General features: G+C 45.5%; 1 protein-coding gene across 2 annotated transcripts in view; it reads left to right on the plus strand.

Moving 5' to 3' along the window:
• DOCK1 (dedicator of cytokinesis 1) overlaps positions 1-27574 on the plus strand; it is a 522558-nt gene that overhangs the window by 397258 nt on the left and 97726 nt on the right. For both annotated transcript variants that reach the window (XM_012531578.3, XM_033420738.2), the window contains exons 30-32: positions 9034-9112; positions 16377-16477; positions 26849-26907. In XM_012531578.3, coding sequence (XP_012387032.1) covers positions 9034-9112; positions 16377-16477; positions 26849-26907 — 239 coding nt within the window. The remainder of the gene's footprint in view (positions 1-9033; positions 9113-16376; positions 16478-26848; positions 26908-27574) is intronic.

Below are 27574 nucleotides of genomic sequence, written 5' to 3' on the forward strand. Positions count from 1 at the left end.
TTCTCTCTGTAGTAATAAGGCCTCTCATCTTCCACTTGCATTGGCAGCAAACACTGGGTAACAGAGATACAGAAATGCCTGTGGCCCTGTCATAATAAAGTCATTTTAGGGACTGTAATTGTGCCAGGAGCTTCTAGGAGTTAAATTGGTTTCTGATTATGTTCCACTTTCTAAGTTCCCTTCTTCTCAGTTAACACATAATTATTTAGGACTGTGCTCCTTTGGTTGCTCAGCGCACATAGCTTTCCAATAGGTAGCTTTGGGGGACGGTCCCCTGCTGGAGCTCACGAGGCAGCCTTGGCCCTTTTGTGCAGGGATACAGTGGGGATGTGGGTGAGAGGCAAGGCCGGGGGATGGCTTCTGGAAAACGCCTGTGGTTGGGAGACTTGGAAACCGGCAGCTGCCTCCTCAGAGCCTCGCTCCCCCTCACCCAGCCTTCTCTCGAACACATGCGAAGTCGAGTCACGGGGCTTGTGTCCCCTTTTTACCAGATGCTACTTAGCATTTTGTGAAGTGTCAGCCGAGGCCATAGTGTTCAAATGACTTTGAATTAGGTGGCAGTACATCTTCCTTACCTTTAATCTCAAAGGTAAAGGAAAAAAAAACCCTGAGATTTAAAGTTCAAGATAGTTTGAGGCCCCATAGTTTAGTACCTTTATGTATTGGTTGAAAATAGGAGAATCTCAAAAACTTGGGCACCTTTTGAAGGTCTTCTAGCCAAATGTTTACATGGATGTAAAGAGAGAGATATGGATGGGTAGATAGATAATAGATGGTTAGGTAGATGGATAGATAGATAGACAGATAGGTAGGTAGACAGATGATAGATGGATAGATAGATGGATGGATGGATAGATGGGTAGATGGATGGATAGGTACATGGATGGATGGATAGATAGGTAGGTAGGTAGGTAGATAGATAATAGTTGATAGAAATAATTAGATTAAAACTGTAATTGGATAAGCCTGTGTGTGTAGCCAATTAAACTCGTATTTGACACCGTCAGGAATTACAGCACAGCATTTTGTTTCCAGCGGCAGCTCACTGTAGTTAAATGTCCATGTAGAAGAGAAGGAAGTCAAGGAGAATTTCCTGGGTTTGTTTGTTTTTGTTTGTTTTTAATTGTATGAGCTTTGGGAACGAGTGATCTCTGTGTCACCAGGCCCCCAGATTATTTAAAATGGGTAATGTTGTGACGAGAGGGGTGAAGGTGATGACTGACTCTCTGGACACAGGAAGGAGTCGGTTACCAAGCAGAGTGAGATGGAGTTCTTTCCATGGAGCCATTAACAAGAAAAGGTGCAGCCACTGGTCTTGAATAATTGGAACGTCTGCAGACAGTACATCTAGACCTCAGGGCTTCTGAATCTTCGGGGGATTTGCCTGTGGCTCTCTCTACATTATTTATTTTGTGTGTTCGGTTTTACCTTTAAAATGTTTAGATTATAAATAAATCCTTTCATAGATTAAAAATGATTGAAAAGAGCTCTGTGAAATATTGGCTTGCCCTTTTTCTTAGTCATTTTGACCGTGTGGGACAGCATCCATGAAGGCATTTAGTTCTCACACCATTAGCTTCGATTTTTAGAAATTACTCCATGCTCGTGGCTCAGAACGAGGCATGACTTGCTTGGTGCCCGTCTCTTCCACTCCCTCTCTTTGCTGGCAGAGTCAAAGCAACACCTGTCCCAACCGCTCCCTGCCTTCTACCCACCGTGTTCTCGGTCCCCTCGCTGCAAGCATCTCGTTCTCGTGTTCTTGGGAGCTGGGAACATTATGAACAGTAGGTATGACCTCTATTCACTGGGTCCTGACATTTATGTACAGTAATGTTGGATGGAGAGAATAAAGACCAATGCAGATTGCCAGAGGGTGGATTCCCCCCCCCCCTCTAGAGCAGGCTCTGAGTGTGTGGGTGTGTGGGGGGGGGGCTGTTTGCGTGGTAGGAGTTCCTGGACATACCACTGGCTCTGAGACATCTGTTAGTGCAGTTATAAACTGATGCTCCCTTAGATCAGAACATTTCTAACTATGCATAGTGGTAAGATGTGCTTTGGGGGATCCTGATGTGTAAAAGACGAGGTTCCCTCCATTAAGGAACTAGCTCCAGAAGTGGAGGGGAGCAATACCCAGCCATAAATGCCAAATGCCTAATGAGAATTGTGGTTGTCAAGAACCTCGAAAGAGCTGAACCCCACAGTGGAAAATCTACTTGGAATGCAAGGACTCCAGGGAGAGCTGGGGGCTACCAAATATTCTAGCCTCCCTGAGCCCTCGGATGTGGGTCAGGGCTTGATCTCCTGGGCCAGCTCATCCATCCGTCATCCATCCATCCATCCATCCCTCCATCCATATTCATCCATTCATTCTTTCCTGTGGCTAATACACAGTGAACATATGTGATGTGCCGGATGCCAATTTGGCATTGCAGACACGCGGGTGAATAAACAGGTCCATTTGGGAACAGTCTGGAGGGCTTCTCTGTCCTTGAGTGCAACTCCAGCGGTGCCCAGCGTGGACAGGGTCACCAGGGACGCAGAGCAGAGCCCACTTGCACCCCATCCTCCCTCTCATTGCTTCCCGACAGAAAAGACTTGCTCTTCCCCTCTGCTGAGCTGGGCTGAAACCCTTCATTTCAGACTAGTAAGGCACCCTGCTGTCCAATCGCTTGACTTAGCTCTGATGCTTCCCATAATCTTTGACTGAAAGCAGATGGTTACGCACACGTTTCTAATGCGGTTTTCTTACTTATTTCCCGCAGTTTGATGGTTATTAGAAATAACTCATGAATCACAGCAGCTATTAAATATTCTCACCTAAAAGTTAGCCTCTGGTTATGTTTCTTTTTGCCTAGTTAATTGATTTGTGTTCAGGTGGACTTGGAACGTTGCTAAGATTTTAATCCTATCAAGTGTGAAAGGTAGGATGGAATGTATGTGTGTCCTGGGTGGCTCTGCAGAAGTGAGGTGGCCCTTGATACCTGTAGCCTGAGTGGCGCACCTCTGTTGCAGCATTGATGATGGTTTTTATTTGATCATCTCTTTGGTTTTTCCCCTACAACTTGTATTCTGTGTTATTTGTTTTTTTGTCCTGGCTTTTTAAAAAATTTATAGCGACTCTAAATTATAGACTCTCTCTCAGCATTGCCCCGTCTCAGTTGTCAGTTCATTAAAAAGTTTTTGCTCAGCCTTCATATTATTTCAGAATGGCATCTTTTTTTAAAAGTCATTTGGAGCAATATCTTTATTTAACTAGCTGAAATTGTTCCAGAGCTTAATTAGAAGTAGCATCTTGCAGCTGTTTGGGTGCTGTCTTGAGGCACGATAATTAGCCCGTAATAATAATGCATGTCCAAGTGAACTTGTCGTTATTGTCATAGAGGGCTGAAGAGAGTGGCTTCCTTAAAGCTCATAAGGACTCTGGGCTGCGCCAGTGAACGGCCAGTTCCTGAAGCTGAAGGAAAAGTTAAGGGGAAAAAGAAAATGTCCCCGGCTGGAAGCCTGGTGGTTTTGTGCTGTCTGACAGCCCCTCTCCGCCCCATGACAGGAAGTTGTTTTACTCCACTGACACTTGGGGCATTCCTCCGGTTGCTGGGGTCAGCGCAGTGCACCTCCCCAGGTGCTACGGAACACAATTGCCAAGGGTCACATGGGCCGGGTAGAGCATCTTCTCTTGAGCCATGCATCCCGTACTTCTGAGGACCGAACGTGACGCGGGCAACCTCAGCCCAAGACTGGAGGGCTGATTAGGGTTGCCAGGTGACCTGTATATAGGAGGCGTGTCCTGGGTCTAGTGATTTCGTCCTGGTGCTGGATGAATTTGTCAGGATGCCCTCAATGCCCTGTATTCAGCTTTTTTTTGTCAATAAATTACGAAACTCAGCCAGAAGAGCTATTTTTCCAGTTTAACTAGGCATCTTATAGTGGCAGAATCTGGCCACCCTATGGCTGATGGATATGCTGCTGCCCACTCCGTGCTCCTGGTTAGTGGACAAGCCAGCACGCCCATGCCCCTCCTTTAATAGTCACTTACAGCACCGATTCCTCCTTTCTGGTTATGTCTTAACATCCTCAGGGAAGAATTCAGATAACTCCGGCTATGGTTTTCTTCAGCCACTAAGACAGCAATGACCTCTGGCACAGGTCATTTGTCACACTCGTTTTGGTCCTGGATCCCTGATAGGTCTCTTAATGAAATGATGTCTGCAAATCCTCTTTCTTTGAGCTATGCCAGAGAAAGCTGCATGATAGCGGGTGTTGGACAGGAGGTGATGGTGGGAGGTGGTGATGGAGACCTCCTTAAAGCCCCAGGTGGACCTTCCCCCTCTCCCTCCTCCCAGGCTAACTGGCCTTTAGTGGCTCTGGGACTGTCAGGGCTGGGGAGCTTCTCCAGGCATGCATAGCTAAAGAGATCCTGTCGTCAGAGAGCACCACTTCCTAGTAAGTAACCTAGATTTCTCTTACACTCTGGCTGCTTCCTGCTGTCTAAACAGAGGAAGTGTAATGAAGTTTATTATCTGCGACCTAATGCTCATCCCTCTGGCGTCCTGCCTTTGTGCAAAGGGAGAAGGGTCATTTGAAAAGAAGCATCAGGACTGAGCTCTGTTGTTGTAAACACTCTGCAGAGTAATAAAACAAATCTACTGAACAAACAACCTTGTGAAACACTTAGTACTCTGGAGTCATTTGTGACAGCCCTGAGTTGTATAACATATTCCATCACAGGAAAGGAAAGGTCAGGGTATGGAAGGCTGTGATACTTTGTCCTGTGTTCTTAACATGGTACCTTATCAATGAATCAGTGAATTAAAATTCCTTCTAAAACTCTTGTCAAGTTACTGTCATATCTGCTAAAGCTTTTTCATTTTATTTAAACAAGTAAACAGTGACTAAAATTAGCATTTGGCGTATAGGACAAATGATACTGAAGTAAGCCATACTCCAAGCTTGATGATATTTCACCTATCGATAAAAAAAAAAAATGGCTCCTGCCATATCAGTAAACAAAGGATATTGCAGCCAGCAAGCCATCACATTATAGCCACCCCTGTGGTGAGCCCAGAGTGAACTCAGGACGAGAAAGCACAGGATACTGGCCCCAGAGAGCTGAGGTGCACATCAAAGGAACGATTTCAGTGAGCCCAGACTCTTACATCTTCCCATATATGAAAAACACTAAATTCCTTAACTTGAGATATCTGATTTTCTTTTTCTTTCTTTCTTTCTTTTTTTTTTTTTTAAACTGGAGTATAGTTGCTTTACAGTGTTGTGTTAGTTTCCGTTGTACAAGGAAGTGAATCAGCTGTATGTATACATATATCCCCTCCCTCTTGGACCTCCCTCCCACCGCCTCCTCCATCCCACCCATCTAGGTCATCACAGAGCACCGAGCTGAGCTCCCTGCGCTATACAGCAGGTTCCCACTAGCTATCTATTTTACACATGGTCGTGTATATATGTCAGTCTTAATCTCCCAATTCATCCCACCCTCCCCTTCCCCCCACTCCGTGTCCACATGTCCGTTCTCTAGATCTGCATCTCTATTCCTGCCCTGCAAATAGGTTCATCTGTACCATTTTTCTAGATTCCACATATATGCTTTAGTATATGATATTTTTTTTCTCTTTCTGACTTACTTCACTCTGTATCACAGACTCTAGGTCCATCCACATCTCTGCAAATGACCCAATTTCATTCCTTTTTATGGCTGAGTAATATTCCATTGTGTATATGTACCACATCTTCTTTATCCATTCATCTGCCGATGGACATTTAGGTTGTATCCATGTCCTGACTATTGTAAATAGAGCTGCAGTGAACACTGGGGTACATGTGTCTTTTTGAATTAGGGTTTTCTCAGGGTATATGCCCAGTAGTGGGATTGCTGGGTCATATGGTAGTTCTCTTTTTAGTTTTGTAAGGAAACTTCATACTGTTCTCCATAGTGGCTGTATCAATTTACATTCCCACCAACAGTGCAAGAGGGTTCCCTTTTCTCCACACCCTCTCCAGTATTTATTGTTTGTAGATTTTTTGATGTTGGCCATTCTGACTGGTGTGAAGTGATACCTCATTGTAGTATTGACGTCCATTTCTCTAATAATTAGTGATGTTGAGCATCTTTTCATGTGCCTCTTGGCCATCTGTATGTCTTCTTTGGAGAAATGTCTATTTAGGTCTTCCACCCACTCTTTGATTGGGTTGTTTGTTTTCTTGATATTGAGCTGCTTGTATATTTTGGAGATTAATCCTTTGTCAGTTGCTTCATTTGCAAATATTTTCTCCCATTCTGAGAGCTGTCTTTTAGTCTTGTTTATGGTTTCCTTTTCGGTGCAAAAGCTTTTAAGTTTCATTAGGTCCCATTTGTTTACTTTTTTTGTAACATCTTTATTGGAGTATAATTGCTTTACAGTGGTATGTTAGTTTCTGCTTTAGCAAGGTCCTTTTTGACCCACCTCCCAGAGAAATGGAAATAAAAACAAAAATAAACAAATGGGACCTAATGAAACTTAAAAGCTTTTGCACAGCAAAGGAAAATGTAAACAAGACTAAAAGACAGCCCTCAGAATGGGAGAAAATATTTGCAAATGAAGCAACTGACAAAGGGTCAATCTCTGTTTGTTTATTTTTGTTTTTATTTTCATTACTCTGGGAGGTGGCTCAAAAAAGATCTTGCTGTGATTTATGTCAAAGAATGTTTTTCCTATGTTTTCCTCTAAGAGTTTTATAGTGTCCGGTCTTACATTTAGGTCTTTAATCCATTTTATTTTTGTGTATGGTGTTAGGGAGTGTTGTAATTTCATTCTTTTACATGTAGCTGTCCAGTTTTCCCAGCACCACTTATTGAAGAGGCTGTCTTTCCTCCATTGTATATTCTTGCCTCCTTTGTCAAAGATAAGGTGACCATAGGTGTGTGGGTTTATCTCTGGGCTTTCTATCCTGTACCATTGATCTATATTTCTGATTTTGTGCCAGCACCATACTGCCTTGATTATTCTAGCTTTGTAGTATAGTCTGAAGTTGGAGAACCTGATTCCTCCAGCTCTGTTTTCCTTTCTCAAGATTGCTTTGTCTATTCGGGTCTTTTGTGTTTCCATACAAATTGTGAAATTTTTTGTTCTAATTCTGTGAAAAATGCCATTGGTAGTTTGGCAGGGATTGCATTGAATCTGTAGATTGCTTTGTGTAGTGTAGTCATTTTCACAATATTGATTCTTCCAATCCAAGAACATGGTATATCTCTCCATCTATTTATGTTATCTTTGAGTTCTTTCGTCAGTGTTATATAGTATTCAGAGTACAGGTCTTTTGCCTCCTTAGGTAGGTTTATTCCTAGGTATTCTTTTTGTTGCAATGGTAAATGGGGTTGTGTCCTTAATTTCTCTTTCTGATCTTTCATTGTTAGTGTATAGAAATGAAAGAGATTTCTGTGCATTAGTTTTGTATCCTGCAACTTTACCAAATTCCTTGATTAGCTCTAGTAGTTTTCTGGTGGCATCTTTAGGATTTTCTATGTTATAGAATCACGTCATCTGCAAACAGTGACAGTTTTGCTACTTCTTTTCCGATTTGTATTCCTTTTATTTCTTTTTCTTCTCTGATTGCTGTGGCTAGGACTTCCAAAACTATGTTGAATAATAGTGGCAAGAGTGGACGCCCTTGTCTTGTTCCTGATCTTAGAAGAAATGCTTTCACTTTTTCACCACTGAGAATGATGTTTCCTGTGGGTTTATCATATATGGCCTTTATTATGTTGAGATAGGTTCCCTCTATGCCCACTTTCTGGAGAGTTTTTTTTATTATAAATGGGTGTTGAATTTTGTCAGAAGCTTTTTCTGCATCTATTGAGATGATCATATGGTTTTATTCTTTAATTTGTTAATATGGTATATCACATTGATTGATTTGCATATATTGAAGAATCCTTGCATCCCTGGGATAAATCCCACTTGATCATGGTGTATGATCCTTTTAATGTGTTATTGGATTTTGTTTGCTAGAATTTTGTTGAGGATTTTTACGTCTATATTCATCAGTGATATTGGTCTGTACTTTTCTTTTTTTGTGATATCTTTGTCTACTTTTGCAATTTGCAATTTGCAATTTTGCTCCTCCCTTTGCAATTTTTTGATATCTTTGTCTACTTTTGGTATCAGGGTGATGGTGGCCTCATAGAATGAGTTTGGGAGTGCTCCTCCCTTTGCAATTTTTTGGAAGAGTTTGAGAAGGATGAGTGTTAGCTCTTCTCTAAATGTTTGATAGAATTCACCTGTGAAGCCAACTGATCCTTGACTTTTATTTGTTGGAAGATTTTTAATCAGTTTCAATTTCATTACTTGTGATTGGTCTGTTTATATTTTCTAATTCTTCCTGGTTCCGTTTTGGACAGTTGTACCTTTCCAAGAATTTGTCCATTTCTTAGTAATCTTTTGAAGTTCTGACTACCTGGTCTTTGTTGCAAAAGCTCCTGTGGATCCTGGCCCCACCCTCACCTCTTTGGAGCCGTCCCTCAAAGCGATCTGAGATGCTGTGTCCTAGGCTTAAGTCCTCAGTTTTGTCCGCCGAATAAAACATAATTCGCACCTTTTAGGTTGTGCATTTTTTTCCAGTCGACATGCCAAACCATTCCAAGCCCGACAGTGTGTAATAGTGCTTTCAAATGCTTCACTTTAAAAAGCCAGCTAAGCAAAGACCAATTTGGTAACACTGATACATTGTGACTTGAGAAAAATATTTAATTTGCACCTTTTCTTTTTAAAAAAAATTAAGGTTTTTAGTGATATTTTTCATATGTTACTTTCACGCTCTGTTATTTTGGTCTGTTTCTTTTATTCTGCATGTTTCCTTGATTAATTTGGAGAACATCTGCATATAATTCTCTGGGCTTTTCACTGGCAAAACCTCACAGCTTTTCACAGGACTTAGAGAGTTCCCGTGCCAGACAGTCTTGGATTGTAGCTAGTTGAAATGCCAAACCTCCAAAGGTGCCAGAGCAGAAGTGTGTAATTATGTAATTTTCTCTTAATCTTTCAGAGTCTTTCTGCGAGCGATTAATCAGTATGCAGATATGCTGAACAAAAAATTTCTGGATCAAGCCAACTTTGAGCTGCAGGTAAGAGAAGAGGTAGACATGACCTTGTTGAGAAATCACGTTAAAACAAATTGCTGGTCTGAGCCCATATCTTATATTTCTAATCCTTGAACTTAAGTTTTCCCATTTAAGGTGTGGAAATGGAATTTACAGTGTGTGATACTGGAACCCGAGGGTTGAAAATGATGCCTTTGGGCTATTTGCTCAGTTTAGCGAGGAAGGAGATGGAGCTGTTTCAGAGTGAAAGTCTTGAATCAGAGTGACAAGTAGGGACTCTGAGCAGGAAGGCCACCACATCTCAATTGGTGAGGCTGCCAAGATAGTCTCAGACCATCCTAATGTGATGAGGGTCAGCCCAGGAGGAGAAGTGGGTCTGCATCACTGAGCCCAGCCTGCTTGTAGGTGGAGGTTTTCCCCTGATATATTCTCTTCCGGCTTTGTGCTGCCCCAATTGGCCTTTACCAGGCAAAAGGTCCCAGCCCTGCAACACCCCTGGGCTGTGGTCAGCTGATCCTTCCATGTTGGCCCTACTTCTCCAGTGCTTGTGGAGTGCGTGTGTGCGTGTGTGTGTGTGTGTGTGTGTGTGTGTGTGTGTGTAAAAAGGATTGGTTTTTCCCTGGCATGATTTCTTACTATGCATCTACTATTTGTGACTCTCATTTCTACTGAACTTCGGATATATTTCTGCTAATCATGATTTTGCCATTATGTAGTTTCATTTACTAAAGTTTGCAAATAAAAGCATCCAAATGCAAACAGGTTAGTTTCCTGGGTGGGATTTTTCACTGAGAAGGACCCTGAAGAATTTATGTATACCCAGAGGGTGGTCTGGCTCAAAACTGAGTTACCAGAGAACAAAAATTAGACAACCATCTACCTTCCCTTTTGCATGGTCTTCAGAAAATGTAGAGCTAATGTGCTACTCGGTTTATTAGATTAAGTTCTTAAGTGCCTAGGCCCTATTTCTTGTATCATTTTTTTAAATTAAAAATGTTCTATCGTCATTTAAGTACATAGTAGTACATCAGTTACTGTGTATTTGGAAATGTTACTTACTATTTTTCACAATTTTAAATGTTTTATTATTTTCTCTGCTTAATGTTTGTTTTCGCACGTCCTAATGCACAGATACATGCACGTAAAATATTTATGCAGTGTAAATCCACACGTCGAATAAAATATGAGAGGCCCCTTACCACCCTTTCACCCTTTTCTCCCTCTGCCGGGTAACTTTTTAAATAATTGTTGTGTGTTCTCCTTGAGGCTTCTTTAAGCATTTACAGTTGACCCTTCAGCAATGTGGGAGGGCGGGGTGGAAGGTGATTAATCTGAGTATAATTCGACCAACCACTATGTAGTACTGTAGTAGTTACTACTGGAAAATATCCACCTGTGAGTGGACCCGAGTAGTTCAAACTCGAGTTGTTCAAGAGTCAGCTGTATCTGGACCTAGACCTGCTTTCTTTTGGCTTTGAACGTGAATTGGGTCGTGCCAGCCGTGGTTTTCACTTCTATCATATTCCACAACATAAATGTTACCAACATTGGTGCAGGCATTCCTGCACTGATAGCCTGCAGGCTATTTTCAGTTTCTCCCGTTTCCAAGCAGTGCTGCCATGAACGGTGTGACACCCGCATCTCAGTGCTGCATTGCTATAGAACAGGTTCCTGGAAGCATAACTGCCAGGCTTGACTGGTAAGATATTTTAAGCTTCATGGACACTAATAAATTACCGACCTAAAATGCTCTAGCAATTTGCAATCTCACCAGCCTTCTCTGAGAGCAGTCATCGTCTAGAGTCTTCTCCCATACCAAGTTCTTTAAAATTGTTGACTCTTGTTTTTATTGGTATTTCTCTGATTGCTAGTTGGGTTGAGAGTACTAAGTGGCTGTGAGGATTTCTAGTGTGAACCGTCTGATCATTTCCTCTGCTCGCTGTTCTCTTGGGCTATTTGTCATACTTTTTTGTAAGTTGGAATCCTTGATACAGCCTAGTCATGGGTTTAGGTTTATCGTATAGAAATATTTGATTTTTCTGTAGTAAATGTGTCAGTTCTTTTATGGCTTTGGGGTTTTATGTTTTGCTTGGCAACTCCATCTTTGATTATAAATTTAACTATTCTTTATGTCGATAGTCTCTGATAATACCTTTATAGTTCTGCTTTTTTTTAACTTTCCAATGATTAATCCATCTGTGATTTCTTTTTTTGATGATTTTTGAAAAATTGAAGTATAGTTGATTTACAGCTGTGTTTGCTTTAAGTGTACAGCAAAGTGATTCAGATACACATATATATATATATACATAAAATATATATATCTATATTCTTTTTCAGATTCTTTTCCATTATAGGTTATTACAAGACATTGAATATAGCTCTCTGTGCTATACAGTTGGTCCTTGTTCTTTATATGCATCTGCATTTTCTATACTTAGTGTTAGGGGGCAGAGTTTAACTTCACTTTTTCCCACATTATTTTATTGTCGACAAAAAATTAGTCAGTCTAAGAATTGGAAAATTTAATTCAAGCTGAATTTGAGGATTATAACCCAGGAAGAACATCTCAGAAAGCTCTGAGAACTGTTCTGCCAGTTAGAAATCAAGACACACTTATATAAGTTTTTTTGAGACAGAGGGTGGTACATCAAATGACATATTATTGACAGTTTACATAATCCAGATCTAAGTCATCCACTTGGGTCATGTGACCCCTTACAAGGTCAAGAAGGATGTTGTCTTTTAAGGAGTTGTCTTGTTGATACGAGGAGAATGTTTCTCTTTATGGTTGAGCAGCTATTTTCTGCTGATGGGGGAGGTTTGGTCAATGCCTAATGCAGATATACAATGCACAGTGAGGGGAGAAAGGAGTCCAAAGGGCAGAGAAGAATTTTTATGTTTAAATAACATATGAATTTTATTTCACATTATAAATAGTTTCTTCTTTCCCAGTGATTTGAACTGCCACTGAGGAAACTCATAATTACAAATGCATGTGGGTACAGTTCTGTTTTCTGTGTTATTACCTATGGGTTTTATACCCAGCTAGTATAACCAGGACTTCCCCATTAGTGTGTTATTGCAAAATTATCTTGACTCTTTCTGCGCATTTCCTCTTCTATGTGAAATTCAAAATCACCTTGTTAAACTTCTTAAAAATGCTGTCTACATTTTAACTAGAATTCTGTTGAATTCATAAATAATTGTAGGGGAAATGTAACAGCATTTCGGGGAATACGTGGCAGTATTTATTTTTTCCCATCCCACACAGGAATATTTAGGCCTTTTTCTGTGTCCTTCATTAGGTTTTCTTTTATCCGTGTAGGCCGTGCCTGTCACGTGAGATGGCTGTGTTTCAGGTGTGACTGCAGTGTGTGTGGGCTTACTGGTTATCGCTGAGCTTGCGCATTGTTTCATGCATACGGTCCTCTGGACGCTCCCTTCAGGCCCAACACCTTGGCTGCAATGAGCCCTTTTGGCCTTTGTCCCTTGGCAAGTGTGAAGTGCATTTGATTGTTCCACTTTGGGGGGCTCCCACCCTCCCACCCCCAGGGGGAGGCTTGGGTGCCATGTGGCCGAGGCCGCCTTCAGCGTGTGGTCCAGGCAGCGGCCGCTCCCACAAGGTGCATTTTTATGTTCTAACATTCCCTGCACAGTTCTCTCTCCTGACACTTCCTTCTCCTTTAACTAGTCATCCCTGTGGGCTGCTGCTGCTTCCCTCTGTCCCTCCTCAGTCTGCTTCTCATTTCCAGCAAGTATGGTACGAAGAACTTTTTTTTCTTAACCTTATCCTAGTGAGCTGCCAGCCTGACACCCTATCACCTCCCCAGATCTGTAGTATATATTGCATACAAACAGAGACTGTCCCCTGCCTAACTAGAGTAAGAATACCAAAGGAAACTTACATTCTCATCACCCCTAACCAGTCCTCAGACCACATTCAAGTTCAGTCGTCCCAATCCCATCCTTCAGAGGTCAGCATCACAAATGCCGTTAGTTGTCACATCTGAAATCATGCGTAGCTTACAGGGTTTGTTTTTTTTTAATGTTTGTACTTTTATGTGATTTTTAAAAGACTTTATTAATGACAGTTTCAAGTTCACAGCAAAATTGAGAGAGAGGTGAAGAGATTTCCCGTAGACCCCCGCCTCCTGCACACGAAGCTACCCCACTATCAACATCCCCCACCAGATGGTACATTGTTACAACTGATGGACCTACACTCACGCATCGTAATCACCGAGTCCTTACTTGACATTACAGTACACTGTGGACGTTTTGTCCACTCTGTGGGTTTGGACAAATGGAGAATGACTTGCATCCAGTTCCATTGCCCTAAAAATCCTCGTCCTCCTCCTGTTCATCCCTCCCTCCCCCGATGCGTTCAGTTTCTGTGTGTCTTTCGTCTCCTTCAGGCTACAACAGTTGCTCACTCCTTCCTGGCTGTTCTGTCCTCGGCACTCTTGCAGAGCCCGGGTCTGGGTTTGCAGACGGCCCTGCACTTGGGTTGCCTCAGGTTCCCCAGTGCTTAGACCCAGGCTGCACCCTTGGGAGGAGCATCACAGTTCTGGGTCCTGCTCTAGTGGTGCCCCTCACCCAGACGTGGCCAGGGACCCCGCCAGTGCTGTGAGAGGAGGGCACTGCTGGGAGGTGGGTGGCGATAGCAGGGAGGTGTTCGTTCCAAAAACAAAGGAAGCGACTTGTACTTTATTGATTTGAGTCACCCCTTTTATTAGAAAAAGGCCTAAAAGAGAAAGTGCGTTTGTGGGCAGGAAAGAGTGTGGCCTGTGAGGTCCAGGATGGCCCGCTGGAGACCCTTGTTCTGCTTCACGTGTTTTTTTTTTTTGTGGTTTGGAGCAAGTCTCTGAACCTCATCTGTGAAATGGGAAGACCAGCCCTTACCTGGGAATGAGCTGCTCTGTTCCTGAAGAAATGCCAGTTCCTGAGGAGCACCGGATAAATGAAGCCCACTGCACTCTTAGCTACATCCATGCTGGGAAGTTTCCTCTTATTTCTCTGGTCGCTGAAAATAGAGTCATTACTGTTAACACCTTGTTTTTACGTAACTCTGTGTAACCATCTCATTTGATGCAATGAATATTATCCCTGTTTTGCAAATAAGAAAACCAATACCCACAAATTTCTTCCTAAGATCATTGAAGGCACCTTGGAGCTTGGACATGTGATGGCAACTCTGTCCAGCTCTTTCCCACTGAGAGCAGGTGAAAGTTCCCCTGGAATATCCTGTGGTACAGGAATGGTCCGCTGAGGAGTATCTGTGATGGCCAGTCTCTGAGCCCCTTGCTGCAGTTCCCGGGGGGGAGGGGGAGGGTCTCCCCGCTTATCTCTCACCTGCGCTCCCCCACCCTCGGGTGCCGCCCTCTGAGAGAGGATGCTGATGGAAGCAGTCTGGAGGAAGTGTCCATAGAGTTTTCATTTGCATTTGAGAAATCCCCGTGGGTTCGTCCCTCAAACATTGATTATTCCTGATGAATCACTTACTTTGAGCCAGGCTCTGCCCCAGAACTGGAATCCTGCCCCCACCCTGTGTATCGTGGAGTGCAAAGGGAGGACGATTAGGGCAGGACTGTAGGGACAGACCAAGGTGCTCGAGGGCGCGGAGACGGCAGAACACACCTGGTCCTGGTATGCTAAGACCCAGTGAGGGAGGAGAGGGGGGTGGAGCCGGCATCTGCAAAGGCCCAGGGGTGGGGAGAGCATCAGCTCGAGGATCTGATGGGAAGACAAGGGTGCAGAGTATGGATGGAAAGGCTGCTGCAAGGCAGAAGCAGAGGGAACCAGGCAGCGGGACTCCCCTTCAAACTCTGTTCTGACCGGAGACGTGTGGGAGTTCCTGAAGAGGTTTGAGCTGGGGTGTGGCCCCCTCCGATTAGTGTCAGTTCCCTCTGGCTGCCCTGTGGGACAAGGCGAGGACAGGAAACAGGAAGCAGGAGGTTCTGGTCTGTGAGGGATGATGCTGACCTGGGGTGGGTGATACCCCAGCACTGAGACAAAGTGGGTGGGCCTGGGAGGGATTTATAAGGGGAAGCAGAAGGACTTGCTGATTGAAACGGTGGGATGCTGTGAGGGACAAAGCCCAGCATAAGTCCCAGGTTTCTCCCCTGGGCAGTGAGGGGTGTGCCCGTGTCATGTATTGAGTTCAAGCGAAAAGCCCCCATTCATGATCCAAGCATTCATCCTTCATTTAAATCTTCTTCACCTGGTCTTAAACATTGACGTAATCAGGGGGTCTTAGTTTCATGACTTCAGGAATCTACCCATCATAACACTTCTTGTCGAAGAACACTTTTATGGGCTACTGTGTCCAGATACACAGAGCTTCCAGTGAAGAGGTTTACGAGGACAAAATGATTTTATAGTAAATTGTCATTTAAGCCACGTACAGTCTGTAAGTCCTTGAAATATGAAATGTTGGATCTTTTTACGTTTTCCTCAATTTTCTAGTGTGTATATATTTTTAGTCTCACAAAAATGATAAATTATATAAATCTACACAGTAAGTCCCCTACCTACGAACCTTCACGTTGTGAACTTTCAAAAATGCAAATGTGCATTCTCATGTCCAATCACGTACGTTAGTTCACGCGTCTGGCGTACATTGTCCCTTGCGTGTATCCTCTACAATCGGTTGTGCTTTTGTGTACTTTACAGTACTGTACAGAGTACAGTAGTACCGTATCTTTATTTCAAGCCCGGGACGTCTGGAAGCAAGTGTAAAAGCAGTGGTATGTAGCTGATTGTGTTAGTTGGGTACCTAGGCTGACTTGGTTGGACTTACGACCAAGTTGGACTTACGAACGCGCTCTCGGAACTCCTTCATATGTAGGGAACTTGCTGTGTACTATGAGGTAAGGGGCTCCATAATACGGTATTAATAACAGCTAATATTTATTACGTGCTTACCATGCTCCCGGCACCACTGGATGGGCACTGCATGTCTTTACTCCCTCCGTCCTTTAGCAGTCCTATCAGGTAGGTACTGTTGAAATTCCCACTTTACCTGAGGAAACCGAGGCACAGAGAGGTTAGAGTGCCTGCCTGAGTAAGTGGCTGAGCTGGGATCTGACTGCATGCCCTGTCAGAGGCCATGCTCAGCCCTGAACCACACCGTGGGTGGCTGTTAGCAATGTGTATGTAGAGAGTGCGGCTTCCAAACCTTTCAGAAGTGTGTGCTGGGCAAATGCTATTCTAAACGTCTCGGAGCGTTTCTGAGATCCTGTATTAATCGGTTCGGCACCTTAGCATCTCCCCTTTTTGGTTTCAGCTGTGGAACAACTATTTTCACCTGGCTGTCGCTTTCCTCACTCAAGAGTCCTTGCAGCTGGAGAATTTTTCAAGTGCAAAGAGAGGGAAAATCCTTAACAAGTAAGTCCACGTAGCCCCAAAGGCATGGGCAGGAGCCTGCAGTTCTATTAGCACAGTCTTCTTGCGTCTTCTAAGCCAACTGGGTACCAGTTGAGGTGTAATCATGGTGTAACGAGAGGGTGGTTTCACACCATGAATTGAGTATTGCCTTTTGTAACCCATGAATGCAGATCTAAAACTACAGCTTCATTCTGGTGGGTTGCAGGTCAGTCAGTGTCATTCGGGACTATTAGCACCGAACAGAATGGGAGTTTCGGGAGATAATTGCTTTTGCTGTGCACCGTGCTCATGTCACACCACGTATGGTTTGCTGTGTCGCTTAATTCTCCAACGCTGCTTCAAACAAGGAAGCTTCTGACGGAAGCTTTTGGCGTCTTGGGATTGTGGAACAACTCATCGCAGAGTGATGAGTCATCTGGGGTTCCTTCTTTGCAAGAGATGACCCCGGTCCTCTTCCGGGCGGGAGATCTGAAAGTGCTTAACTAGCCCTTGGATTATCCTGAAAACGTCTGAGAAGCCCCGGGGAAGCCAGGATCCCTGCCTGGCTCCTTCAGCACTGCATCCCGAACAGTCCAGGGTCAGCAAAAGAACCCTTACGTGGGTTTCTTTGCAACCCTTGGGCACTCTGAGGGCCTTGCCACCTCTCTCTCTGCCTCAGTTTCACCAGCGTCTCAGTTCTCTGGGGGCCCCTTCCATCAGTACATCACGTTGCTAAGTCATCTGTCCCTGTTCATCACTTTGTAATCCCTCTGAGCCGTGTTGACGGTTCCAAGGCATTGCCAGCCTGGTACCATCACTGAGGTTAGAGATTCCAGGGCCTCTCAGAAGGGGACAGCTGCTCAGCCCTCCTAGTATCCCAGGAGAGTGTGTCTCCCTTGCAGACCAAATGGAAAGCACACTATCCCTGGGGAGTAAGAAGTAGTTCAGCCGATATTTACAGAGCACGCATGACCTGCCAGTGACTTTCTAAGAACGTTTTATGCATTTTTCACATAGAATCATTCGAACAAAAACCAAAACTATTCCATAGGTTCTCTTATCATCTTTATTTTCCAGACGAGGAAGTGAAGCAGGTTGTGAACCAGGGTCCCGTGTCTCACACTGAGGCATTCTAACTCGGGCAGTTCAGAGCCCGAGACGTTTAGCTGGGCTGCTTTTAGAACCTTAAATCCTTCCCTGAGCCATCTAAAAGTCAGCTTTCATCGGGTCATCTTGGGACTTCCCTGGCTTCCCTTCCCAGTGGTTAAGACTCCCTGCTTCCCGGGTTTGATCCCTGGTCGGGGAACTAAGATCCCTCATGCCACGTGTAGCAGCCGAAAAGAAAACAAAAACAAAGCAAAACATCGGGCCGTCTTTCCTTCAAGCTTCCGCAGTTGAATGACTGGTCTGTTGGCCGTTGATAGAGACAAGTGTTCCTTCTTCAGAAAGGGAAAGGCACCCCGGGCGGCGTGGGCCCAGTGGGTGCCCAGCGGCGCTGGCAGGGAAGATGGGCCCTGCTCCGAGCCAGCAGAGTTTATCCCTCATCTTGGCTCAGGAGACAGACTCTTCTAGGCAGCGCCTTCCGGGGATTGGCTCAACAGGGATGCTACCGCTTTGTGAAATGTACATTCCCTCAGTGCTCCCAGGAAGTTAGGGGTGGCTCCCAGCTTGCTGTCCTTGATGAAAGGCTGTCATGGCGAAAGCTGTTTGTAATGGAAACACTAGTAACCAGCACACACAGGACTCGGCCCTAGCCTCTCCCCACCAGAGCCCTCCAGAGCCCTGGTTATCCTGTCCTGCCCCCCTGTGTGCAGTGCTCACGTGGGGTGAGGCCGGGGTCCAGACCCAGCTCCAGCCGACACTGGTGCCCATTCCTTGCCAAGCTTGTAGCGCATCCTACCCTTAGAGATGCCTGCGGAGAAGAATTGAGTTTAAACCGGAAATCTGCCTGAAAAGAGCTAACATCTCCTTCACGGTTTGGAGAATAAAACCATTTGATTTGAGCATTCTCCGGTCAGGGCGGGGCCCGTCTCTCTCCCTGGGCCCTTTCCCTGTTGGTGTGAGAGCATTAAAATCTAAGCTAGAGCGACACCAATACACGCATTCACCACACAGGGCCTTGTCCACCAGAGAAAACGTTTGCTTCCCACATCGTGCTGTGCCTTCTGAGGCTTCAAAGCCAAGGAAAATTAACCACAGCCAGCTGGTGTCACCCCTCCCAGAGGGCCTCCGAATCGGGCTTTTAGAATTCTGTCTCTCACAGCCGTGGCAAGGAGAGACTCCAGATTTTCCCTTTGAAATTGTCTCATGGATCTCCCGAGGGAAGAAGCCCCAAACATTTCAGAAATTGTCTTTGCAGGAGTGTCTCAGCGCCTGTGCAGTCCGAGGGGCCCTCTCCCAGGGGCGCAGGTTCAGTGTGTGGCCGTGACAGGCCGCGGAGGAGAAGGAATTTCCAGCATCTATGTTAAGCGCTCCTGGCCTATGAGGCCGCGTGGCTAAGATGAAACGTGGGTTCCCCTGTTCGTTGTATTCACCCTGCCTCTTGCTACACCTTAAACACTTTATCATCCATGTGCAGTTTTAATTTCTAAATAGCAAAACCTGCATGAGAAATATTAGGAGATGGTCCTACCGGAATGCTTAAATTTCCTAGTGCCTTAGAAACGTTTTAATTTGTTTCACGTTGTGCCATGTACTCATGGCACTAGAGTCCTAGTGCTTGGCACCCAGAGACACAAAGTTCACAGTCTAGGGGGCAGGTAGCTGTGCAAAATTACATGATTGGAGTAGAACGGAAGTGCTCCCCAGGTGCCTTGGCAGCCCGGAGGTGGGCATGTAGGACTCGGCCTGGGTGGCAAAGGTGGCTGAGATGTTCACCAGACTGACTGACTGACCCCCTTGTCAGCAAACAGCCATTTCCCAAAGGGGTCATCGCGTCCTAAGGGGCAGGGCCCACTCTGTAAGCAGAAGTGCTCTGCGTTGCTGAAGCATAAGTGAGTGGCCGGGCCTGGAGTGATCTGAACTTAGGGTAAAGGTGCGAGGGACCAGGTGACACGGGGACTAACCCCAGGCGTCTGAGCAAATGGCGGGCTGCTGGTTTCCGGCACAGTGGAGCGTAATTCAGGGGGTTATTTTCTTCTAGAGGGAAAGGCCGTGGGGTCTGAAAGTGGAGGGATGCCCCCCTGTTCAGTAGCCTCTGGCTGTCCACATCGGCTCGTCTACTGCTGTAGGGTTTGTGAATCCAACCCAGGGCTTCGGCATGAGCCCCCTCTGCCCCCAGCACGGCCCTTCCTCTCTGCCGCGGCCTGCACCTCCTCCCGCCTGCCTGGTCCACAGCGCTGTGGCTCAGAACAACAGAAAATCCCAGTATCAGAAGATCTGCCTGTTCGTTCCCTCTTGTTAAGCTTCCCGTCCTCCTGGTGACCTAGGTTGGGGAGATAACTAGGATATTTATTCCAAACGCATTCCCCAAAGCACATGGGAGTCACATCAAAGAATGGGCCGTATAGCGTGCAGAACACTGATTAAGTCAAACCCAAACTGAACACAGGATTTGGCAACGATCCACAAAATAAATAACCTGTAGGAAGCGAAGTCCATAGTGAGAACATTTAACGGACTCACCTTCAGACATCCTTGGCGCTAGCGACTCCTAACAGACAGAGAAGGCGACAGAATGCTAACCCTGACCTTCCTGAATGTCCTGTCCTCCATCCCCCACGCCTTGTACGTTACGGGGGCTCCGGAAGCGTGAGTCAAATGTGAAAGAGCTGGCTCTGGATTAGCTGCCAGCTTGACCATTTTAGTTTGTAAGACATCGTGTGTCCTAGCGTTGGGGCAATGGGGCGATGTGACTGCAACTGGCCTTCTGTGTTCAGGACCAGACTGCCTTCTTGTCGGGGAAAGGGGTTCATGACTGGGCCTCCAGCAGCTCTAAGCATAAAATGCCCATTTAAAAATTCCAGCCCGAGAGGGTAAAGCGTGATGGCCAAGCCCAGGTCAGTGGATTTGAACCTAGTAGATTAATGTGGGTTCTTCATGGTACCCTCTCCCCAGTTGGTCCCGGGATGTTTCCCATCCTTTTCTGGTTCGTTTCGTTTTTCCTATAGAAGTCTGTCCTCAGCTCACTGCCTCTTCTAAGAGGACAGGTTTCACTACTGGACCAAAATATCACAATGTTTCCAAACACTGGGTTCTGAAACATCAGTGTGTTAATTCATACTGTACACATTACTTTTTAGGGAAACCAAAAGGAAAGAAGTACACGGTGACAAGCCTTGCTTTGCAGTGTGACCTAATCTGAAGCTGGAGTTGAACGTTCCAAATTATAAAAGGAAATTATTTGTGTTTGTGCTAATTTTTTTCCCAAGAGACTCAAATTATTCCAGATAAATTCACTATGTCCTAAGAAATAGAAGGGGACCCAAGGAGATGGACTCAACAAGCTGTAACCTGTGCTAAGGTCCTTTTCGAACAGTTAATTAAGTGTCCCACATGCATTAGCGATGCTGTATTCTTTTTTTTTTTTTTTTTTTTTTAGTTGAAGTATAGTTGATTTATAACATTGTGTTAGTTTCTGGTGTACAGCAAAGTGATTCAGTTATATATTTTTTTCAGATTATTTTCCATTATAGGTTGTTACAAGATAGTGAATATAGTTCCCTGTGCTATACAGTAAGTCATTATTGCTTACTTCTTTTATATAAAGTAGTGTGTATCTGTTAATCCCATACTCCTAATTTATTCCTCCTCCAATCCCTTTCCCCTTTGGTAGCCATAAGTTTGTTTTCTGAGTCTCTTTCTGTATTATAAATAAATTCATTTGTATTATACTTTAGATTCCACATACAAGTGATACTATATGGTATTTGTCTTTCTCTGTCTAACTTACTTCACTCAGTATGACAATCTCTAGGCCCATCCATGTTGCTGCCAGTGGCATTATTTCATTCCTTTTTATGGCTGAGTAACATTCCATTGTAAATATATACCACATCTTCTTTTAGTGATGCTGAATTTTTTGTGTGCACATATTTATTTTCTTTCTTAAAAAAACTTTTTTAATTTTATTTTTTTATACAGCAGTTTCTCCTGAGTTATCTGTTTTGTACATATTAGTGCATATATGTCAATCCCAATCTCCCAGTTCATCCCACCACCACCACCCCCTCATCCCCCTGCCCAGTGATGCTGAATTTTATTGAACGTGATAAAACTTTATGCAGTGGAGGACACATCAGACCCCTGTGTCTAGTAAGGCTTATTCCCACCCGTCACATTTGGGGTCCTGTCTCCTCCCACCTCCCCAGAACTTACCAGTCTTTCCCATAAAAATAACAGTGTCTCACCCCACCCATCATCTCCCTCCAGCTCCCTCCGTGCCTCTCTCACTGCACACCCACACCCACTCCCGATGCTGGCTGTGGGCCAGCTCTGTCCTGGGCTCCCAGAACCCCTCTGCAGGTTTCCCTCCTAGCGTTTTGGCCTCTCCGCTGCTCCCTTGTCAGGCTCAGACTCCTCCCTCCACCCATTAAGTGCAAGAGCTCCTCAAGTCTTGGTGTGGGGCCTTCTTATTCTGTTCTCTTTCCTTAAGACAGCAGTTTTTAAATTGTGCATCTCAGCCCTTCACTGGGCTGGGATAGCAACTTAATGGGCCATTGTATTAATTTCTTAGAGTCATCTACCATAATGTAACAACACAAACTAAGTGAAACAACAGAAATTTATTGCCTCACAGTTACAGAGGCCAGAGGCTGAAGCCAAGGCATCAGCAGAGTTGGTTCCTTCTGGAAGCTCAGAGGGAAGACCTTGTCTGTGCCTCTCTCCTATCTTCTGGGGGTGGGTGGCGCCCATCCTTGGTGCTCCGTGGCTGTGGCCCCCATCCCTGGTGCTCCGTGGCCGTGGCTGTATAACTCGTCTCTGCCTCCCTCTTCACGTGGCCTTCAGCCTTGTTTGTCTGTGTCTCTAAATGTATCCCTCTCCTTATAATGATGCCAGTTCTTGGATTTAAGGCCCGCCCCATCCAGCATGACCTTATCTTAACAGGATTACATCTTGTAAAGACCCTCTTTAGGGGGTCACATTCACAGGTAGTAGGGGTTAGGGCTTTAACAGATCTTTATGGAGGACACAAGTCAACCCACACGACCCAAGACCAACATACATTTTTCCCCCCTTTTTTTTTTTCAGTGAAATAGAATATAAGGAAGCATCAGAGTTGATGGCAGGTAGTAAAGTTAAGTCTTATTTCGTAAAACTTTTGTATACGTACATTTTTATGCATGCTGCTTAGTAAAGTATATTTCTTATTGCAAAAGAGTTTTTGAAACTTAAAAAAAAATACTTATAAACCTGCCTCTGCAGCCTTGGTTCACAGCACACCCCTCCTCTTGAGGGGAAGGAGTCAGGCAAGCTCCCTGTCCTCCAGTCTCACTGCCTTCTTTGGTCCGTATACTCACCTACCCCCACCACCCCCCCGCCACAGGGCCTTTGCACCTGCTGGTCTCTTCCCCTCTCTGTCTGGATTACACCTTTCCTTCTTCAAATCTTGGGTAAATATTACTCTCTAAGAGAGCTTCTCCCACAGCCAACCTGGACCCACTCCTCCAGTTTTTCCTAAAGAACTGTTACCATGGCCTCCAAAAAAACATAAATAATAACCAAAAAAACTACTATATATACATATATGTGTGAGTCTCGTATGATTGTTTAATGCCCATTTCTGCTGCATGCTAATAGTCCCTCAGGTCTGTGGATTGTGTCTCTTTCCCACATTATATTAGTGGCCCCATATTAGCTCTGTGCCTGGCCTTCAGTAAGCATTTAGTAATTCATTAAACAGTGAATAATGCTTACAGAACAAATTAATCTAAAAGACCATTGCAACCATGAAGGGGATGCTGTGATGAGGCCCACTCTGAACTTTTAAAGGAAGGACCAGCCTGGCTTCGTTGCTTGTTAGGACAGATGAGGGCACCGTGTCCTCGTTCTCCCAAAGGCCTGGGAGATAGATGAGCATCATGCCGTCATTATCCCAGTACTACACATGGGGAGACCAAGGGTCAGAGTGGTCAGGTAATTTTCCCAGTGTGCTTAGATTTGGTCTCAGGTTGGTCTTACCCCCAGGCTTGGGCTATCTCTGGTGGACATGGGATTTCTGCTTTTGGGGGCAAAGATTCAGGAAAGCAGGTGCTAAGGTAAGGTCTCAGAGACCAGAGTCATGCTATTTTGGGTCAGAGTTACAGGCCTGGATGTGGGATCTGCGATCTACCTGGGCTGTATACAGGATGCCTCCCGGGGGCTCCCTCGGGCTGGCCGTCTGGAGTTGTCCACTCACTTTGTGGGTGGGCGCAGGCGACCTGGGGGTGGTGGGAGGCACCAGGTGACTCCGGCTTTGCAGAAACAGGCACGTCATTTCACCCCCAGGAATCTCTGCTTCCTCAGTGGGAAGATAGCTACGGGAATGTCTTCTTCCTCACCTTGTGATCTTACTGTGAGAATCAAATCAAATGAAACACACCACACATGCACTTTGAGGGGTGAGACGCAGTGCTGTGCTGCGACATCGTGGAAGTCTGCCCTCTCTGGTCCTCGAGATGCATGGTGGGGGTGAAGAACGGGAATCCTTTGGGAGTCTGGAGACTTGTGCCATCTCTTCTCCCCTTGCCCTGTGACCATGGCCAAGTCAGTTTGCTTCCCCCGCAGGACTAGTTCAGTTCCCTCAGCTATAAATCGTTAGTCATGGACTTAGTTACGATCTCTAAGGCTGCCACCAGCTCTGGAATTCTCTCTCCAGGTAGGAGCATGATCCCAGATACACTCCATTACTGCTTTTTTCTCCTCCTTGGGGCAAGGATTACAAATGGTTCAGGAATCCCTCTTAAGTTCTGGTGACAGCTGTGACTGCATTTGGGGATTACGCTGAGAAGTGTATAGATTTGTCAAAGCTGCCTTCTTATTAAAATGAGAGAAAAGATCAATCTTACTGCTGGAGAGATTCGGTCCTGCCCTTTACCTTCCAGCTCTGTACTCATCTTGTACCAGCCTCGAGCACCTGTGTCTTACTTGACTATTATAATGGCATTTTTAGCACCTTTCTGCCAGAGGCTGTACTCTCCTGAGCGACGTGCACTCAGATCTTTGCTAATCCCCCCGTTCTGAAATACTGTGAAGACACATCATTCCCCACGTAGAAGACAGTGAAGCGTCACTGAAAAATGTAACCCAGGCATCCTTGAGCCCCTCACGCTCCGCCGGCACCGGGAACAGAGGCGCTGGGCAGAGAGACAGGACGGGGCCGGCTTCCCTCTCCTCACATGCCTCCTGGGGTCCCCGGGTCAAGTCCAGCGCTGGACAGACAGCAGTCACTGTAGGGCCTGAGGCACCCATTGGGTCACTCCTGGTGATCCAAACCCAACCTGTGAGCCCGCTGCTGCCAAGGCTGTCCTGCGCTTTATCTTTCTGAACTTTGGGGTTTGATTTGAATTATTGTAAGACCTGGGAGAGGAAGTTGAGTCAGGGGCCAGCAAGGCGCAGACACTGATGGAGGTCGGCCTGGCTTTAACCATTCGTATTTTTCGAGAGATACTGTTCCGGGCTGAGAAGGAGTTGCTTGGCAGTTAAGAGTCTTCAAGCTTGAGTTAGTGACAGGCCCACCCCTGGGACAGGTTCTCGCCTCCTCTGGGCCTCTGGCGTCCTCACTGTGTTGAGGTCTGAACACCTGGCAGCAGGGGCTGGGGTGTTTACGTTCTCGGGGTCCTCCCTGCGATGCCACACTCCTCACCTCCCCAGACACCTGCTCCCCTGAAAGGCAGCTTATCCCCCTGGACAGCACAGACCCCTCCAGCCTGAGGAGGAAGCATCTGCCCTGGATGGAGCGTGGTTTTCCTGTCCCCGATCCTATTCTCCTGGTAAATGCCCAGAGAACGGTCTTCCCAGTCATCATGCAGCCACCCACATCCTCTCCAGGCCTGGGTGCTGGGACCCCTCTGTCATTCCTACAGGAGCAAAATGGGGATTGGAAAACGGCTCTGCAAGCCTCAAAAGGGTGCACGCCTCGCTGGTGCTCAGCTCTTGTGCCCCTGGGGCACTTCTGGGTGTCAGCTAGGCGCAGAAGGGTGGCCCGGTCCCTGCTCCCTGTGGCTTGGTGCTGGGAGCATTCCTGGGCAGAGATCCCCTCTCTCTCACTCACGGAATTTACCTGCACCAGCGCTCACCTGGTGTCGGGCTGGACTGGAAGGCAGTACATTCACCTCAGAGGACCAGCTTGTCCTCGGAGGAAGGGGTACAACACTGCCCTCTCACTTCAGTTTCTCCACGGGTACAGTGAATGCCCTGGCACCTGTCCGGCTCTGATGCTCCCAAGGTTGAATTCTCCAAAGAGGAGCTGCTGGGTGCGTTCATCTTTCCTGGTTGAGATTCTCACAGGGTCTGCTGTCCTTTCCTGCTGTAAGTGACAGACGGGTGCTTAGGGTACCCGAGGCTTTGATAAAGGGTAGCAGCCAGCTGGGGCTGTTGATTTACCAGCCGGATCTCTACCTGTGGAGGCACAAGTCGGTCATCTGTAATCAGAGCTTTTCTTCCCACATGAGCTGACATAAGGACGCACAGAGCAGGCGCCACGACACAGCTGCTACACTGTAACACTGTAGGATAATTTTGCAAATTATTATTTGTAATAGAATCAGCCTTTTCCTTAGGCAATAAAGGAAAATGTTAAATTGCTCACAAACTAATAAAGGTTTATCTTCTGAAACATCAAATTCTGTTTACTCATGAAACACACACCCCCTCTGCTGACCCACTGGGAAGAAAATTAGCATTTATTTTTGCTGGTACATAAAAACAGGGGAATGTTTGTTGACATCTTTTCGTGTTAAGCCCTTCCTTACATTGAAAATGATAAAGAGCCAGGAGCTGGGAGCTGTATGAAAGAGGCCTTTCCTGCTCTGATTGTTTAAGACTCCGGGGCTTAATTTAACATATGAGAACTGCTTATTGTGTGCCGGGCTGTAGGATGTCATTTGGTGTCTGGTTCCTGGATGCTTATAACATGCGTGGAAAACAAACTCCCCCTCAAGCCAAGGAGCCGGGTTCTCTTTCTCCTGCCATTAGAGACTGAAGAAGGGAAAATACTTTCATTTCTCTCCACCACCTCCCCCATGTTTCCACAGAGGGGAGGATCTTATGTAATCTGTGGTGATGGGAAAATGAGATCCCTAGCTGGATTCCTCCTCCTTCAGTTCCTTTTGGTGGCAAAAGAAGTTGATGCTTTGACACTCTCTTTATTTGTCTCAGGGATGGGAGAGTTTCATTGCACTTAAAAATAATCCAAGTCTGATTTTCAAATGCTCCATAGAGTGACTCAGCGTTTTTCCTGTCCCTGGTTTTCAGGTACGGAGATATGAGGAGACAGATTGGCTTCGAAATCAGGGACATGTGGTACAACCTTGGTGAGTAACTGGGACTTCAGGGCATCACGGTGAACATCATGACTCGGTGGTGGGCGATGCCACTGGCCCTGTTTGTCAGCTTTGGGGCATCTTAAAAATCTGAACAGCTTCTGTCCTTCCGAGAGCAATTGCTACCTTTGCAGTAAGTGCTTTCAGTGAATAAGAGATGGGAGACCAAAGTAAAGGGAAGGAAATCTGATTGGTGGAGAAAACAGAAAAGTCAATAGAGCGCCCTCTTGTGTCAGGTGAGCAGAGCTCTGCCTTGGAACTCTTGCTCCTGGGCAGAACTACCATTCTCTCCATTTCTCATGAATCAAAGCATGTAGCTCATCCTACTGTTATATAGTCCATCACTTACTGTATTCAGTTTCACATAATCTACCTTCCAAAGGGTTTATTCTCCAACTCAAAACTAGACCCTGTATTTAGGTATACTGCCACCAGGTGGTGCTAGGCTGAGTACTTGTGCAATCAAAACAATAAGGGATACGTGTGTTTAAGAGAAGAAATTAACATAGGCATTTATCACTATAAACTTCCCTCTTAGTATGGCTTTTGCTGCATCGCAATGTTTTGGTATGTTGTCTTTTCATTTTTCATTTGTCTCAAGATAATTTTTGATTTCCTCTTTGATTTCCTCTTTGACCCATTGATTGTTCAGGAGTGC

Source organism: Orcinus orca, chromosome 14 (genome assembly GCF_937001465.1).
Source record: "Orcinus orca chromosome 14, mOrcOrc1.1, whole genome shotgun sequence".
NCBI lineage: Eukaryota > Metazoa > Chordata > Mammalia > Artiodactyla > Delphinidae > Orcinus > Orcinus orca.